General features: G+C 37.6%; 1 protein-coding gene across 4 annotated transcripts in view; it reads right to left on the reverse strand.

The window, feature by feature from the left end:
- Nucleotides 1-221: 221 nt before the first annotated feature.
- The window catches only part of PLSCR4 (phospholipid scramblase 4), a 44,958-nt gene continuing 27,925 nt past the window's right edge, over nucleotides 222-17,254 (reverse strand). For all 4 annotated transcript variants that reach the window (XM_084752081.1, XM_084752080.1, XM_084752079.1 and 1 more), the window contains 6 exons: nucleotides 13,462-13,685; nucleotides 10,470-10,512; nucleotides 9,288-9,514; nucleotides 4,025-4,186; nucleotides 2,720-2,878; nucleotides 222-2,079 (listed from right to left, as the gene is read on the reverse strand). In XM_084752081.1, coding sequence (XP_084608207.1) covers nucleotides 2,035-2,079; nucleotides 2,720-2,878; nucleotides 4,025-4,186; nucleotides 9,288-9,514; nucleotides 10,470-10,512; nucleotides 13,462-13,685 — 860 coding nt within the window. In that variant the 3' untranslated portion in view covers nucleotides 222-2,034. The remainder of the gene's footprint in view (nucleotides 2,080-2,719; nucleotides 2,879-4,024; nucleotides 4,187-9,287; nucleotides 9,515-10,469; nucleotides 10,513-13,461; nucleotides 13,686-17,254) is intronic.

Consider the following 17,254-nt stretch of genomic DNA (forward strand, 5'->3'; position numbering starts at 1 on the left):
GAATGATAAAAAAAAAAATACATTGTATGAAAGTATCAAATGATTGGCAAATATAGTAAAACAGAATGTTAGTTACTACTATACACTACCTCAGTAGTTTATTAATAAATCTATACAAGAATGTTAACAGTTTATTTAGTAATTAATAAGAACTACTTTTAAAATCTCTCTGGAAAGCATTCAGACTCAGTCACAACTCAAAGAATAAAATACCATCTTACTATTAGTTCTCTTACACATGTATTTAAAAGTCAGAAACCTGAAGAGACAAGAAAACACTCAACTTTACAAAAAAACAAAAACAAAATAAAAATAAAAGATAAAAAAAAACATGGTTCTGTTTATTGTTTAGTTAAGTTGGTCAACTTGATACAATGAAACTCCATCGTGAGATACAGAAATCATATGCATTATATTAAAATCTGACAACTAATTATGCTTAAAGAATTTTGCTGTCAGAGAAGTATTAGTATCTCACACACTAAAGTATGAAACATGCTATGTAAAGTAGCCACACCTTTCCCATCAAAATGATCCAAGTATTGGAATGGTGTGTGGATGGGTAAAGTGATAGGTTTATACCTGATCTGTCTGAATTCTGTTTATCTAGTTTATATGGAAAATTCAAGATACCATACTGAAAACTCATATGTCTAGTTAAAATTAGAGCTGCATTGTAAAATATAATGTAATGAATTTTAGACAAGAATTCATATTTTTAATAAAAAGCAAAAACAGCAAGTAAAAGTGTGTTATAAATAACTGAGAAAAACAACTGTTCTGATAAAAAGATTAGTATAATTACAAATAAAGCACCTGTTTTTTTGTTTGTTTGTTTGTTTTGTTTTGTCTTGTTTTTTTTAAGGCTGTGGGCTAAGTCTCTCTTCTCGGGATAACACAGCTCACGAGCTCTTAATCTTCATTCAATAAACTCTAAAACAAGGTATCCATGAAAGAACCCAGTTTACACGCTGGTAGGAAGCCAAGGTGAGAGACTCATTAATCAGTGTGTTCATACATACACTGTCCTTAGTACAAATGAGTGCTCTGCTGGTCTCCCACCGTTCTCATTGATAATCTGCAGACAATGTGGAAACAACATAACTGTGTTTTCATACCGTTTGTGTATAGGGTTATTTAACATGTAAAGCGGTCAAGCGGTGGTAAACAATGATCAGATTTATACAATCATCTTTTATAAACTGTCATAAGGACATCCTGGTCATTAGACTTTTTTTTTTTTAAGCCATATGAGCTTTAAATATGTGATCCCAAACATCAGGGTAAATATTTGGCTATGAGGCATGTGTGGCCAAGAGAGGTCATGCTAGATGCACTGAGTAAGCAAATGTACAAGGTTTGTGCTCAGGTACCAAAGCCCTAAGATGTGAAGAGCGTATTTGGCTGTGGCCTTGGCCAACTTTCTCTGGTAGCCTCATCCTGCTTCAAAAATGGGTAGTGCCAATTCGTGCAGCTGAGGGGATGAAAAACTACGCATGGGAAATATAAACTACCTATAAAGAGAATAATTTTATGTTGTAATGAAATAAAATTCCCCACTGAGAATGTTATGGACGTTTATGCATGCTGTAGAATGATGGCCTGATAAATGCACACAAAAACAAACAAAACACCACCATTTCTTTATACCTTAAGGCATGTTATTTCTGTGTGCCGCTTTGGTTGTAAAGGTGAAGAGTAAAAGGGGCAGACATCTATCTCGTCTTGAACCAAGTTTGCCCTCTCGACAAAGAAGAGCGGGACAGATAGAGAAGATGTGTTATGGCCTGTTGAAAATCAAGGGCTTAATTTTCCCATAGGTCATGTGCCTAGAGTTTTAATGCTTGTATTGTGTGTGTTTACACGGCTAATAGAGCAGAGACTTCAGTAGAAACTGGTGTCCTAAGAAGCCAAATACTCAACTGGGACACATGTCAAGCCGAGATATAGACTTGCAAATAACTGAAGGTTGGAGTGTGAGCCCAATGCAAACTCCTATAATTTTGTTTTCAGTTGCTGCTCTTCTTGATCTCTCTATCTTGATGAACGTCGAGGAGTGCTTTCGAAATACATGAAGTCCTGAAATGGGAAAAGGAATTATATTTACCTTGAGAGACAGATGGCAGATAGATATAAATAATTACATTAATGCATATAAAGAGCCTGTGTCATTTGTCATGGGAACACTCTATTCCAGTACAAGTGAATTAATCTAATGAAATATTTATGAACACAGCTAACATGTAAGAATGCAGATGGATAATAAACTTTTCATATTCAGCACCAATTAAAAATGTTGTCATTAACTGAAGGAAAAGCTCAGTAGAGCTAAGGGTGATGTAATATTGGTGAGTGTGATTGCAGTTGTCATGCAAGAGGAAGAGGGCAACTGCTTTGTACTTATCTTATTAATTTTTTATAGAACAACTGCTTTGAACTAGTGAGCAATATAAGTAATAGGCAATGAGGAGGCTGTCAGTCAGACACCTTCCAGGTGTGTCCCAACAGACTTTGCTCTGCTGAGATCCATCACCCTGGAAATGTCAGTATTTTTCTCCCTGCTACGAATGAGTAAAGCCAGTCTGTCACCCAGTGCAAAGTGTGTAGCTAGAAGTGGTAAAGATGGAAACTGGCCAAGTTTCATAGCGAATATTCGGCTGTAGAATCCTGCTTCCCATCATAAGGACTAGTTCCCTCCATGCCACAGCAAAAGGCTTACAATGAGGAAGCAAGAACCAAAAATCATTGCTTTCATCTTCACATCCAGGTCCAAAGGGAAGCGGATCTCAAAGTGGTCAGCATTTGCCATTGTTGACAAAAAGCCATTCCATTTCCTGATAATACTGCCGATGTTAGATACTCCGTCTAGAGAGTTGACCTGCAATGCCAAGAACAGGACTTCATAATGATTGAAAGCATCAAGGGGCATGCCTCTGTTCTTCTCTTAGAAGCGGTTTGTGAACTGATAAGATACTGTCCAAGAGCAAACCCTAATGACATCACTTCAAATGAGAAGTTTTAGGATTAGTGTCGTGAAACAGTTTCACAACTGAGCAGAGATACAGCTTACAGTCCTCAACCTAGTGACTTTTCCTCGTCCTTAAATACATCTTTTGGAGATTTTCATTAGAAGGTATAGTCTGAGTTGAGTGTGAGAATTTGGGCATGGAAAATCACTTTCAACCAATGGAACCTCTGAGCAAAACTAAAGAGTCTGTACTATACGCTGCACACGACACTGTCCTTTGCGGGCCAAACCCCAGCCTGTCTTAGCAGACCTCGGTGTGGGAATGGGCTTCAGCTTCTGAAAGAAGGACCATGGTGCTTAACACAATAGAAGCAGCCCAAGCACAGCTGCTGATGCCACTCAGCAGTGGGGAATCTGATTCACTGAGAGCTTCTACGTCTCTCTTAGTAAGTGAGCATTATTTCGCTACATGATGACGTATAATAAAAACCAAGGAAAGCGTTTGGTATGGCAGGAAGTAGAAGTTGGAGAAGGAGTAAGTTAATATACGGCACACCTCATCCTGCTAAAAGGATTTGAGAAAGCCCCCAAATATTCTAACAATGTTTTTTTGGCCAACCGCTGTGATAAACGCAAAACAAAAGACCTTCCTTTAACTGAGAAAAATGTTAAAAACATAACCCTGTTGTTTGCTATATCCATGTCTTTATACATGCTCTAAGTACTGTGTTTGTTAGACTTTTGCTCTTACGATCTGTATTTGCATTCTAGAAATTATTCGAAAACAGAGAGATGATATATACCAAGAATAAGTTGATACCACCAGGCTGCTTCCTCCCAAAGTTTTCATGTTCTGCATGGGAAAACATGTTTCTAAAAAGGCAATGCCATGTACATTTTGAAAAATGTCAAGTAGGCAATAATGAGAAACTCACTATTGACTCTTTCTTCAGACACTTTCTCAGTCACGTAAAAAAACATTGGTTACATTTTGAGGTCTGTATGGAAAAATTAGAATATATATAATATATTATATATATATTTACATATATTTACCTCAAAAACAGAATCTGAACCACAGCCATAGGTTGCGCATGGACCACGCACCCTCATCATATTCTCTTTCTTCTGATTTTGGATGCTGTAAGTAGCTCTGCATAAGTTCCAGTGTTCTGCAACAAAGCCAATTGTGACACCGGGAGGACACTGCACTTCTAACTGCATGCAAAACAGTGATAGAAGTTAGGATGCTGTCTGTGCACAAGGCAGACCCACGTCTCCCTCTCCCTCTCCCTCTCCCTCTCCCTTCCTCCCTCCCTCCCTCCCTCCCTCCCTCTCTCTCTCTCTCTCTCTCTCTCTCTCTCTCTCTCTCTCTCTCTCTCTTTCTCTCTCTCTCTCTCTCTCACACACACACACACAGACCTGCATACGTTCTCAGTCATGCAAGGGCAAGGGGAATTAATGCGGGCAGGGAAAGGCTTGTGTTTCCCTGGGGCCATTTGCAGGGTTGTATTTCAGAAAGTACTCTAAAGAGGTGAGGTCAGGTTTTACTGTGGAACAAAGAATAGGCTTAATTACTGCTGAACTGCTTGATATAAGACTCCAGTTATCTAATCTCGGTGGTCCTAACAGGACACACAGCACTGTCTGGACAGATATACAGCCTCTGTAGACAGAACGACAGGGGCTCGTGTTGCTGTGATACAATAATGGTCTTTGTTTGATCTAAGACTCTCATGGCTTCTGACTTAATCCGCTAAATCTTAAGCATCAAAACTAAACCCCCTATATGACAACTTCAACAAAAAGCAAATGAGAAAGAAATATTATGAAAATTTGATGAGTGTCCCTTCTCTGAAGGGAATGCCTCAAGTACAGATAGTTCTGAGCCTAATGCACGCCACACTTTACAATAAAGTTTAATTCATCTGTTAATCACAGTATGGTACTAACAGTAGAATGTTACAACACATTCTGTTCTATAATAGAAATTATGCAAATGTAGCCATTCAACTGCCACTGTATGTACAGCAAGTATACCTTGGATACTCTGAAAAAAAGAGTAATTCATGTTCCAAAATTCAGCATACTGTTCAGTTTATGAATTGTTTATTTCTGAAACTTGCCATTAATATTTCAGGCTACCTTTGTCTACAGTAACTAAAACCACAAAGAATAAAATTGCTGATGTGTGTGTGTCTGTGTATGTGCCTTGCAAATGCTATGCTGTAACAGTTAAAATTCTACATGTAGAGGTAGACAATGACATTTTATTAAATATTTAAAAAATATTGTCCACTGTCTTGTTCTATTTAATTACCGGTATATAACATGTTTATAAAAGACAGCATTCTCTTTTAAAACCAAGAGCTATAAAGATTAAATTATTTCTTAGAAATTCAATGTGAAAGCATGATTGCTTTTCTGATTTCAGAAGGATGCTGGGAGTGAATTTTATGCAACAAAGAACACGACTGCACATCTTTGCATTGCCAGAGCCATTGTTCATATATATAAATTTGTACGTATACGAAATATTTAATTGGATAGTTCCTTAGAATCAAAATTTCAAAAAAGCTTAAGCCTATAAGATTAAAAAACTCAGAAATGTGAAGTTTGTACATAAGTAAAGTACTATGTTATGACTAAGTGACTAATATATGCTTCACATTTTACAATATGCTTGAATAAGAAATTTCAGAGATTCAGAACAAATTAATGGTTTCCAAAAATCAACAGTGAAAGTGAGGCAGAACAGGAAGTGAGTTAATGAGGACTGCATTTGTAGTTATGAAATTGTTAGTACTTGGTTCTGTGGTGATAGGTGATGTAGTTTACATAGATGATAGGGCTGAGTAAGAAAAATGCACCAAATGAATATAAGAAGGGAAAAATATCTTAATTATATTGTCAGATAAAGACTTAATTATTTTATAATTATTGCAATTCTGGTTTGCTTTAGTCTATTTTGACCTTCTTCATAGGAATTTAAAGGCTGTGATCAGAAAACAAATTATGATGTTTGAATATAAGCTCTTGCTGTATTGGAAAAACACATATTAGAGAGATTCATCTCAAATATAAAGTTCCTATTACAATTATAATAACTTCAGAGGAGTATTGAGAACAACAGAAAATACTGATGGGCGGGCATCATGCTGTCTATCAGGAACTGAGTTTAGAGAATGGTGTGTACTGGCAACTCTTCAGTGAGACCATTCTGTCAGGCAGAAACCGTTAATTATCCGCTCAGTATCAAAGGTAATTTGATAAATGGAGAATGTGGTAAACAGATTAATATTTAGCAAAGAATTGCATATAACATACCATTTAAAAGCCCTAGGTGTTCTAATTCAGGGCCTAGACAGGAAAGTTAGCAAAGTGGTGAAATGGAGGAGAAATTATAAAACCTGGAGGAGAAAAAATTCAGCAAAGAATATGATACTCTAAAAACAATGAAAAATAAACAATGGAAATGAAAAAACAATGAAGCAAGCAAATAAAATGCACAGTGAAGGGCATCATAACTATCAAGACAAAGCAAGAACATGAGTTTTAAGGACTCAGGACAAGGGACAAGGCAACAAAACATTCATATACATACATATACACACAAATATATATATACACAAACATGCATATAAAACCTATATATACATAAAATTTTATATATATATATATATATATATATATATATATATATATATATATATATATCTTCTCATGTATCTGGGATACATTCAAAAAACCAGATCTAAAAATCCAGAGTAGGAAAAATGATGTAATAAAGTCTAAATTCTACTGAAAATCTAGAAAAAGTCATAGCAACAAAATATAAAAGTTTTTAGAACCAAAAACAGAAATGAGCAGAAGCAAACTTCTCCATGACATGTCACAATGAAGATATAAAATATACAAAACAACGAAACAATAGTAAAGCTTTAAGGGTAAAATACCAAGTCACATGCAAAGGAAAAGGCATACCACAATAGCATCAGATTTCTTGTCATCAATACCCAAACGAGGAAATCATGGAATGAAAATAAACAACTGCAAACAAGATTCTAATACCCGGCCATTTTAAGGTGGATGGAGAAATAAGACATTGGAAGAAAAGCACAGATTAAGACATTGCGTGGCAACCAAGGAAGCACTGAAAACAAATAAACAAACAAACAACTCCAGTACTTAGAGATTATGAATTGTCCAACATAGGTGCTAGGAGCCAAACTGGGGTCTCCAGGAATAATTTAAGTACAGTTTTCTCAACTGAGATTTTATTTTCTCAAATTACCGTAGCTTGTGTGAAGGTAGTAAAAATTCTAACCAGCACAAATACAAAATATTGTCAACATTTTGGCATCAAATATTGAGTGTCCCAATTTCTTAAAGCAAACACTTACAGACGGTGAAACATCAGATATGTCCTGATACAGTAATAATGGGAGATTTCAACACCCTTTTACCATCTTCAAGATTTCTTCCAAACTAAGACCTACAACAAAATTACGGAACTTTACAGCTAAACTATTCCATACATCACTCTAGCTCATGGAACCCATTTTTTTAAAAAAGTTGGTGACATTGTAGGCCACAGAGCAAACCTTAACAAATACAAGAGAATTTGAAGGAATCCCTAATAGTCTGTTAGATCACAACAGAATGAAACTAGAAACAACATCAAGGAAAACTATAGAAATCACTCAAATACCTGTACACTTTCAATAAATACTGGCCCACTGAAGAAATTAAGGAGGAAATTGAAACAATAATAGATTCAAAGTTGAGTAACAATAAAGCTTCTCGAGCCACCAGAACACAGACAGGGAAATTCCAAAGGAAATATTACGGCTGGAAGAGCTTGCATTAGAAGTTGGGTCTCAAGGGTTAAGAGCACTGGCTGCTCTTCCAGAGGTCCTGAGTTCAATTCCCAGCAACCACATGGTGGCTCACAACCACAGATAATGTGATGCCCTCTTCTGGCCCGCAGATGTACATGCAAGCAGAGCAATGTATACATAATAATGAATAAATAAATCAGACCAATGATAATCAATGAGATTAAAGCAGTTATTACTGTATTTCTTAACTGAAAAACAGTCCAGGACTGTAGGGATCCAATGCTAAATTCTATGAAACTTTCAAGATTGAGTTAATGATATTATGCCTTAAACTATTTTTCAACTTGGAAGGGAAGGGAAACTAGCAAATTAATTGAGCAAAGGTAGTATTACACTGATACCAAAGCCAAATAAAGACAGAACAAAAAAAGAAAGAAAGAAAGGAAGGAAGGAAGAAGGAAGCCTACAGAGCAATTCTCCTGCTCTACAAACACAACCACTCAGTAAAATATTGGAAACCTGAATTCAAGAACACAGTAAAAAGAACATACGTCACTGCCAGTGATCAATATTTCATGATCCATCCCAGGGATCTAAGTGGCTAAGAGCCTGAGACTAGGCTCTTGAGTATAGAAGAAAATCTACTAATATTGTGCTAAAGAAAGACAGCAGTAAAATGACACTTAATGACACATTTCTATATGCATAGAGCAGAGTATTACTCAGCCCCCATCAGAAAAGCTTCCTGAAGTAGATAAAAAAAAAATAACACAGAGACCCAGAACTGGCCAAAATGCAGAGAGTAACAGAATAGGAGCACTCAGCCCTAAATGGAACATCTCCATCAACATCCGCAACCTCACATCTTATGATCTACTCAGAAGAGGAAGTAGACGGATTCTAAGAACCAGCAGTGATGGATGACTCTAAGGAAACAGCATTTTCCAAGCACAACAGGACTAATGCACATGAACTCACAGACTGGGACACATTAGAGGAAGGACCAAACCACGACACAGAGCATTTGTACTGTACGTGTAGCTCTGCCATCTGCAGGGCTCTATTTGAGAGTTCATCTACCTTTAGGACTTCTTTTTGCAGAAAAGAGTAGGCTGTAATGGGTACTGCAATCAAAAGCCCTTCCCAATTTGTCATCTGGAGGATATGTTGCCATTATTACATAACCTGTGATTACTATCCATTCCTATAACTACCTAATTCATCAGAAAGTAGCTACTCCCAAAACAGCATCAAGTTCTACTTGACCCCCTCGCCCCCATCACATGAGAAGACAAAGGAAAACCGAGAAACTCTGTCCTGTGATATAAGTCAGCTTTCTCTCTCCCCACTAGTCAGTCTCAGTTTCACTCTGAATGGTAGGGCTAAAAATCTCCCTCCCATGTATTTTAGGAAGAAGACCAACCACACTGTAAAGGGAAGATCAGGAGGAAATTGTCCTTCCACTCTTGTTCTCTGACCTCTTGCCTCGCACAGGGGCAGCAGAAGCAACAGCAGGTGCATCGGAAAGGCCTCTGCATGGTCATGATCTCTCGCCCCATGCTGTCAGTGACCCGGAGCACAAAGGGTCGTAGGCTTCGATAGGCATTCCTGGTAAAGTCATCTGTGTCTTCAGTTACAAAGTAAACCATCTGGTCTACATTGTTCTTGATGTCATATCTATTATTAGTTTCATAACCTGTCATCACTAAAAGTTAGAACGAGGAAAGAATCATGAGTTAGAGCCAGTCAAGACTCAGGCAGCCTTTGTTGAAGAAAGAGGAGGAAAAAGATGACAATGACGATGATGATGATGATGATGATGATGATTGGACTGAAAGCCAAATAATTTTTTTTTAAATTTTTAAGTGAAATACAACCATGTAACCCATGAAGATTAAGTATTTTAAAAATTTGCTAAGTTTAATATGAAATCATTTTAACAGTTCTCCCACAGGAAAAAAAATAATGGTCAATACAGTGTCCCTCGAATATCAGAATTCAGAAAATTTTTAAACTAAAACGATTTTTACTGGAATCACACACATCAGACCATGAGTTAATCAGCTCATGAAACTGATGAAATGACTAGAGACATGCTATTCGTAAATGAGAAATTAAATCCAGAAAAATCAAAGCCCCTATGTGGTACCTACAGGGGCATGCCCAGCTGCTACCCTAAGCATGAGTGAGCCGGAAAGGAACTGAGGAGACTCACCTGACTGGCATCAGTTTTCCAGGCTTTGATAGCAATAGTCACAGACTAGAACTCAGCAGTGCTAGATTCTGTTTTCTCTTTGCCACAGACTGTAGTGGACTGTGGGGCTCTGGCTAGCCCAGTCCATAATTTCCCCTCTTCTTGTACTCATCTAAATAAGGTGGATAAATGCAGAAGGTACAAGGCAGCTAGCCAGATGAGATGTAAGTCCTTTCTGGGTCTCGGATATCATCAGTGTATGGAGGATTGATCTATCAACCATATAGAATAATTCCTTTCATTGCTTTTATGAAAATAAGGTAATAGAGAAGAGTCTTTCTCTCTTTGAATCACTAAAATCTCATCAGCATAAAATAAGGGAGTAGGTATGAAGTAACACAAATTTCCATCTGGTTACAATATGCTAATCAGAACACAATGTGAATCAAAGTACAATTATACATACATTCCAGAGGCTCAAAATGCTGAAGAACGTGCATGTTGTCCAACTGTGGGGACAGAATGGAAGTAATTAGAATACAGGAAACCAGGATTAACGTTTATTACCAAGAGAAAAGAATAGGATGACCCAGTATTAAAAGGTATCAGTCAGGGACTAGAGAGTTGGCTCAGCCTTTACAGAGGAAGTGAGTTTGGTTCCCAGACTGCACGTGGTTGTGCACAACCATCTGTACTACCAACTCCAGGGGATCAAACACCCTCTTTTGTTCTCCATGAGTACCAGGCGTGAAAGTGATGCACAGATACATAAACAGGCAAAATGCCCACATGCATAAAATAAAAATAATTACAATGTGTCAACTAATGCCAAATATCTCTCTGAAAATTGAATGGAATCCAAAAACTTAATCAATTGAGGTTATCTCATCTGCATCTAATTAGATGCAGTGGTGTCTAAATAAGAAAAACACTTCTCCGTAGTTCCACATTTAAAAAAAAAAAAGAGCTAACTGACAGAAAAACATCTGCTTGCTAGAGTGAGAGCATATTGAGGAAGCCATATACATGCATAGACGCCTAAGTTGCTTCTCCATTAGCTTCCCTGAGATGCTCACCTAGTGGCAAGTCAGGATGACTTAACACAGGCTAGGGACAGAGCATGTGATTCCCCTTTGGTTTCCGGAAGGTGAACAATCCAAGGTAAGCCTTGAGGAGGACTCTCCATCTCACATTGTTTCCCGAGTGCCTCTCCAATAGGCTAAGCACATGGATTCTACTATGAGGCTCTTTTCCGAGTGCACATTTTAGTAAGATGCCATGAAGATAGCACCATGTGAGTAGCATTTTGGAGAAAGGGAAGGCAGTATTCTAAGACAGCAGTCCATGAAAAAGAAAGGTTAGGAACATCATTAGGGAAACTTCGCGTGAACGGGGCTGGAATCACTTTGAGAATAGACAGCCTGATGGGTCTGTTATCAGTTACATTTCAGGATACCCCAGCAGATTAAAAAGCCTCTTGTAGGACAGAGGGACCATTATCAACAGAATTGTAAATCATTTGGAACATTAGACCATTCATAATCGCTGAGCACAGAATGCTGCCTAAAACGTTGCACTTCGTCAAAATTCATTAAAGAGTGAGAGCTACATGAGTGTAGTAACATATTTAAATAATATTTAAACAATTGGTCATGGGTGACCAGTAGTGTGATTATTTCCAAGAGGATATAGGAGGATGTGACCCGTACTTATTGTAAAGCTTTCATTAATTAATAACGAGACATCGAGGGGTCACTTCATATAAGATATCAAAATGGCCACTACAATTGTTTGCAGTTCCTTTTGTTAAATACTAAGAAATTAAAATATAAAAATATTTACTCTGTGGTAAGAGTGTCTACTGCAGGGCAAAATGTCCTGATCACTGCGGATGCAAATGTTTTTTAATGAAGCGCTGTGCCAGCAAGGAATAGACAAACAGGTGAAGGTCACTGGCAAGCCAAAATTCTGGAAATATTCTAAAGCTACAATGGATGGATAAAGGCTCTTTTCAGTTCCAACAAAGTATCGTGTGATCTGTAGGTGAGATCTCAAAGCACCTACCAGGGAAATGACACAAGAGTGTGTAACTAATAGTGTCCACAGCCGGCATCTGTAGGACATGCCCCTGTGTGCCAGCAAGAGGACAGCCATTGTAAGATAATCCACTAAAACTTCTCCCAATAGTACAGGCTGGCATGTATCAAACCTTTCATGGAAACTAAAAATAGAAAACTATAAGGTAGAGTTAGTAAAAGGTAGAGAGTTAGTAAAAGGTTTGTCTATCTCCAAACCTCTTTCATTTTCACTTATTTTAAACTCAATAATTCCTTAAAGGAAAAGTAGATGTCAGAAAATAGGTTGATTTACTCGCAGAGTAAAAGCAGACATTGAGAGAGATACCCTTTGCAAAAGATTTCAGATTTCAAACCCTTTTAAAGTTTCCCTGGGTTTCTGTAAACGGGGCTTTCTAGATTCACTAGTCACTTTTGAAAGCCTTTTAGGATAACGAATGCATCTACTAAGTTTCCACAAGCAACCCTAATAACAAATTTCATGTTCATAAAATTAAGACATGTCTAATCTAACACTGTTGACGCTCATATCTGCAATAAAATAGTGTACTTGTGATTTTTAACAGGTCCCTCCCACACAGAGAACTGAAAATTGGCAGGTCAGCTCCAAAAGTGTTTGGTTAACTGCATGGAACACGTTAAACTGGGATTTTTCTTACTAATGATGTACTTAAAAATACCTCCTTTTTTCAAAAGCACAAGATTTATAAGCTCAGAAGACATTTCCACAATTAGCTCTATCTTATTTTCACCAAGTTTTTTTTTGCAGGTTTTAAATATCACCTGTACAAAAACTAATATCACGCCAGCTTTTTTTTTTCTAGCTCCATAATTTACAAGTACACAGAAATTGCAAGGTCACTGTACTGCACGAAAGGGATATGGGTTGTAATCTAAAGCAACATCTTATACTTATTTATGTTTATGTGCTTGGGGGTTCATGGGTGTTAAAGAGAGTCTGAGATGTTGGAGAGATGACGTAGGTTGAGACCATCCTGTGACCCACTACCATCTCCCCTTGTCCAGTGTTCTCTACTTATTCTGTTTTTTCTTGGTGTGAGTTCTTTCCTTGTAAATAAATGGCTTGGCATCAAGTTGGTGACTCTTGTTCTTATTTTTCTAATCTCTTTGAGAAAGCCACATTTAAAAGCCATCATTTGAAAGTTGATTTTGTTCCTTCAAGAAGAACTTAACGTGTCCTATAAATGCATCCTTGTTCTCACTATCTACACGCAAATTCACCATCACAGCTCCCAGCAAGCCAGCCTCTATCGTCAGTGGCTTAAATCCCTATTCGCTCTAGCCAGCTTCTTATTCCCTCTCCTCATACCCCATGGTCATACTTCATAGAAAAAAAAGGCTTTGAAATTTATTGGGGGGTACCTGAGCTAAATATTCCAGACCAGGAGGGCAGTTGGGTATAGGAGCTGGCCCTGGCATCCACATTACAGGAGCAGGCTGATTCGTCACAGGATATTTGCCAGGCTGGTACTGGATAGGATGGATGCCACCAATAGGATGGTACGTGGGCATGGCACCAGGCTGCTGGGGAGCGTAGTATCCCATTGGCAAGCCGGCTGGTGGAGGTCCAGCTGGTCCAGCAGGGCCTGTGTTCTCAAACAGATGGAAATATTATGTATTATCACTTTAGTGTATTGGAAGTTGTATGATTTTTACATAAGTAAATATCCATGCAACATGTTCTTTTCTCTTCTTCTTTTTTTTTATTTTTGCTTTTTAAATTTTTAATTAATTTATTCACATTACGTCTCAATTGTTTCCCCCTCACTTGTATCCACCTGTTCCTCCCTCCCTCCAGCTTTCACCCTATTCCCCTCCCCATGTTCTTAAAGAGAACAAGTTCTCCTGTTCTCTGAGTGTGTACTCATGTAATTAAAATGTACTAAGGAGATTATTCACATCTTAGTTCATGTAATCCTTTTAAAACTTGTTACATATTATGCCCATATCACAGATATGGAAAAGTTTGGCACTCTAAGAAACACAGTAGCCTCTCATTTCTTCCCCTTTGGGGATCATAAATGCACTTCATTGGTTTCATCTGAGTTAACACAAGGTCTAACCTGCAATTATCACTGTCATTTTTACAATTTATTACAAAGGGGTCCTTACCATCTATTCTGGGTTGCTCTTGTTCAACTACTATTGTTTTTTTTTGTTTTTTGTTTTTTTTGTTTTGTTTTTTTGGCCTTTCATCTAGACCTCAGGCTGTTTATCAACACCAATATATCGCACAGTCAATTTCTCTTTTTTTTAAATTTTTATTTATTCATGTTATACCCCAGTTGTAGCTTCCTCCCTCCTCTCCTCCACACCTCACCCTCCCTCCCTGTTTCCTCTATGATCCTCCAATATGCCTCAGAGAAGGGGAGTCTCCCCTGCCCATCCACACCAGCGTATCAAGATTTTTACATTTACAGTTTACATTTACAAATTACTCTTTTCTTTCCTTCTCTAAATGTATAATTCAGTGGGCTTTGCTGTTGCTGTTGAACACTTTTTCAGATGTATTTTAGGGGATAGCAAGATGCCTAAGTAGGCAAAACTATTTCCACTACAGGTATGATGACGTGAATTCGATCCTCAGAACCCACAGTGAAAAGAGAAAGCCAATTTCCGAATTTGCCCTCTGACTTCCACATACTCACTGTGACACTTGTTCGTGCAACTCCCTACCCTGTAATGAAAGTTTAGAAGTGCTTTTGGGTATCTGTGTTTCCTATTCTGAACTGCTCACTCAGTTCATTATCCCATTAATAGGTTAGGGTTTTGTTCATTTTATGTAGCTTTTTAAAAAAAATTATTGTAGACACTAATGTTCTATCTGATGTGCAGCTGACAGTGTTTTCTCCACTCTGGAGGCTGGAGTATTCTGCTGCTTTTGGCGCTTGCTGAGCATAAGCTTTTTAATTTCATGTAACCCCATTTGTCCATTCTTGGAAGTGTTATCTGTGTTTTTAAAGTCCTTCTCTGAAGGGTCTTACCTGAGCCATTATCTTGAAGTATTTTTCTACAACATTTTCAGAATTTCAGGTCTTATATTGAAAGCTGTGATCCATTTGTCTGTGTGTGTGTGTGTGTGTGTGTGTGTGTGTGTGTGTGTGTGTATGTGTGTGTGTGTGTGTGTGTGTATGTGTGTGTGTGTGTGTATGTGTGTGTGTGTGTATGTGTGTGTGTGTATGTGTGTGTGTGTATGTGTATATGTGTGTGTGTGTGTGTGTATGTGTGTGTGTGTGTATGTGTGTGTGTGTGTGTGTGTGTGTGTGTGTGTGTGTGTGTGTGTAGGATGAGAGCTACAGATCTAATTTCATTCTTTTATGTATGAGTGTCCTGCTTTCCTACCATGGTTTGTTGAAAGAGGTTGTCTCTATCCCAGTGTATGATTGTGACAACTTTGTTGAAAATTTAGTGGGTATATCTCTGAGGATTTATCTCTGAATGTTAGGTTCTACTGGATTATGTGATGGCCGGTGTTGGCTGTCAACTTGACTCACTTGGGAAGAATACAGCTTCATTGGAGAACTGCCTCCATCAGACTGGCTTGTGGGCATCACTTTGGGTCATTTTCTTGATTGGTAATTGATGTTAATGAAGGGTGGCTCACCCCACTGTCAGCAGCGACTTTGTTGAGACAGTGGACCCGGGTCCTCCTAGGCTTTGTACAAGGAAAATAGCTTTGCAAGCTAGATGAAACCTGCAGTATTCCCCCACTGTCTCTGCTTCAACTCCTATTTTGAACTCCTGCCCTGGCTTCCCCCAGTGATGGGGTGGACAGTGACCTGTAAACTGAAATAAACCCCTTCCCTATCCAAGTTAGTTTTGTTCCATATTTGGTCATATTAGAGCAAATAGTGTTTGAGAAAAAAATTAGAACAGTCTACACGTCTGGTTTTTGTTTATAGCTCTTTAATACATTTTGGTATTTTCAGCACTGGCTTTTTCTTTTTCCTGCTTAGAAAGTGTTAGACAATATTTACATCTTTGCTACTGTGTGCATTTTAGGATTATATGTTCTAGTTTTATGAAGAATGCAGTTGAGGTTTTGCTGGGCATTGTGTTCAATTTGAAGAACATTTTTCAATAATGCAACCATCTTTACAAAACCACCTGATAATTCATGGTAATGAGAAGTCTTAAGTCTTTTTGTACTTCTTTCCTTAGTATTTTAACTTTTTTTTTTTTTTAAAACCCTTATAGTTAGGAGTTTTATTCTTGGATATTTTATATTATTGAAGCAACTGTGAATGGAGTTTTTCTTCACAAGCTGTAATTGGTCTACAGTAAGACAACTGTTTTTATGCTGTTTTTTTTTTCATCCTGCCATTTTGCTGAAAGTGTTTATTAGGTATAAGTGCTTCTTGATGGAATTCTTATGGTTCTTTAAGTATAGAGTCATACCATCTGCAAATAGGAGCACTTAGATCTTTATAGTCTGTATTTCTTTCTTGTGTTTTACTGCCCTAGCTAAGAGTTCAAGCACTATGGTGAGTAAGGATAAAGAGAGTAGGCACTTGCATTTGTTTCAGATGAGAAAATGCTCCCATTTTTCTTATTTAGTATAATGTACATTATAGATGGGACCTATATAGCCATTATTATATTGGTGTATGTTTCTTCTATTTTTAGTTTCTTTGGGGGTTTTTTCATGAGGGGATGCTGAACTGTCAGAAGCCTTTTATGAATCTATATTCCTTCATTACATAGCATTTACTGTTCTTGCAGCTATATTGCATCACTATCCCTACTGTATCATAATCAAGGAATAGGAACACTCACTAGGGGATTCTGTGGAGGTCTGTAGATCTAGGAAGTTTAGTGGCAACAGTTAATTCAATCCTTGATTTACACACACACACACACACACACACACACACACACACACACACACCCCTAATCATAGAAACAAAGTGGTCTGGGGTTAACCAACACTGAGAAAAAACAGTCAGTAGAAGAAAAAACACAATCTCTGAGCTTGAAGAAATTTCTCTGAATGAAAACTACAGAAAAGCATTTTATGCAAAACCAGTAGTGCAAGGCACAGGGGATGCCCTGTGATATAGACATTAAAGAAGAGTAGTTTTTGAAGCCATGTGACATTTTAATCTATAAATAAAAGCTCATTAATGAAGTCAAGAATTACAAAATCAACTCTAAT

This window comes from Acomys minous (assembly GCF_964271855.1).
Source record: "Acomys minous genome assembly, chromosome: 13".
Taxonomy (NCBI): domain Eukaryota; kingdom Metazoa; phylum Chordata; class Mammalia; order Rodentia; family Muridae; genus Acomys; species Acomys minous.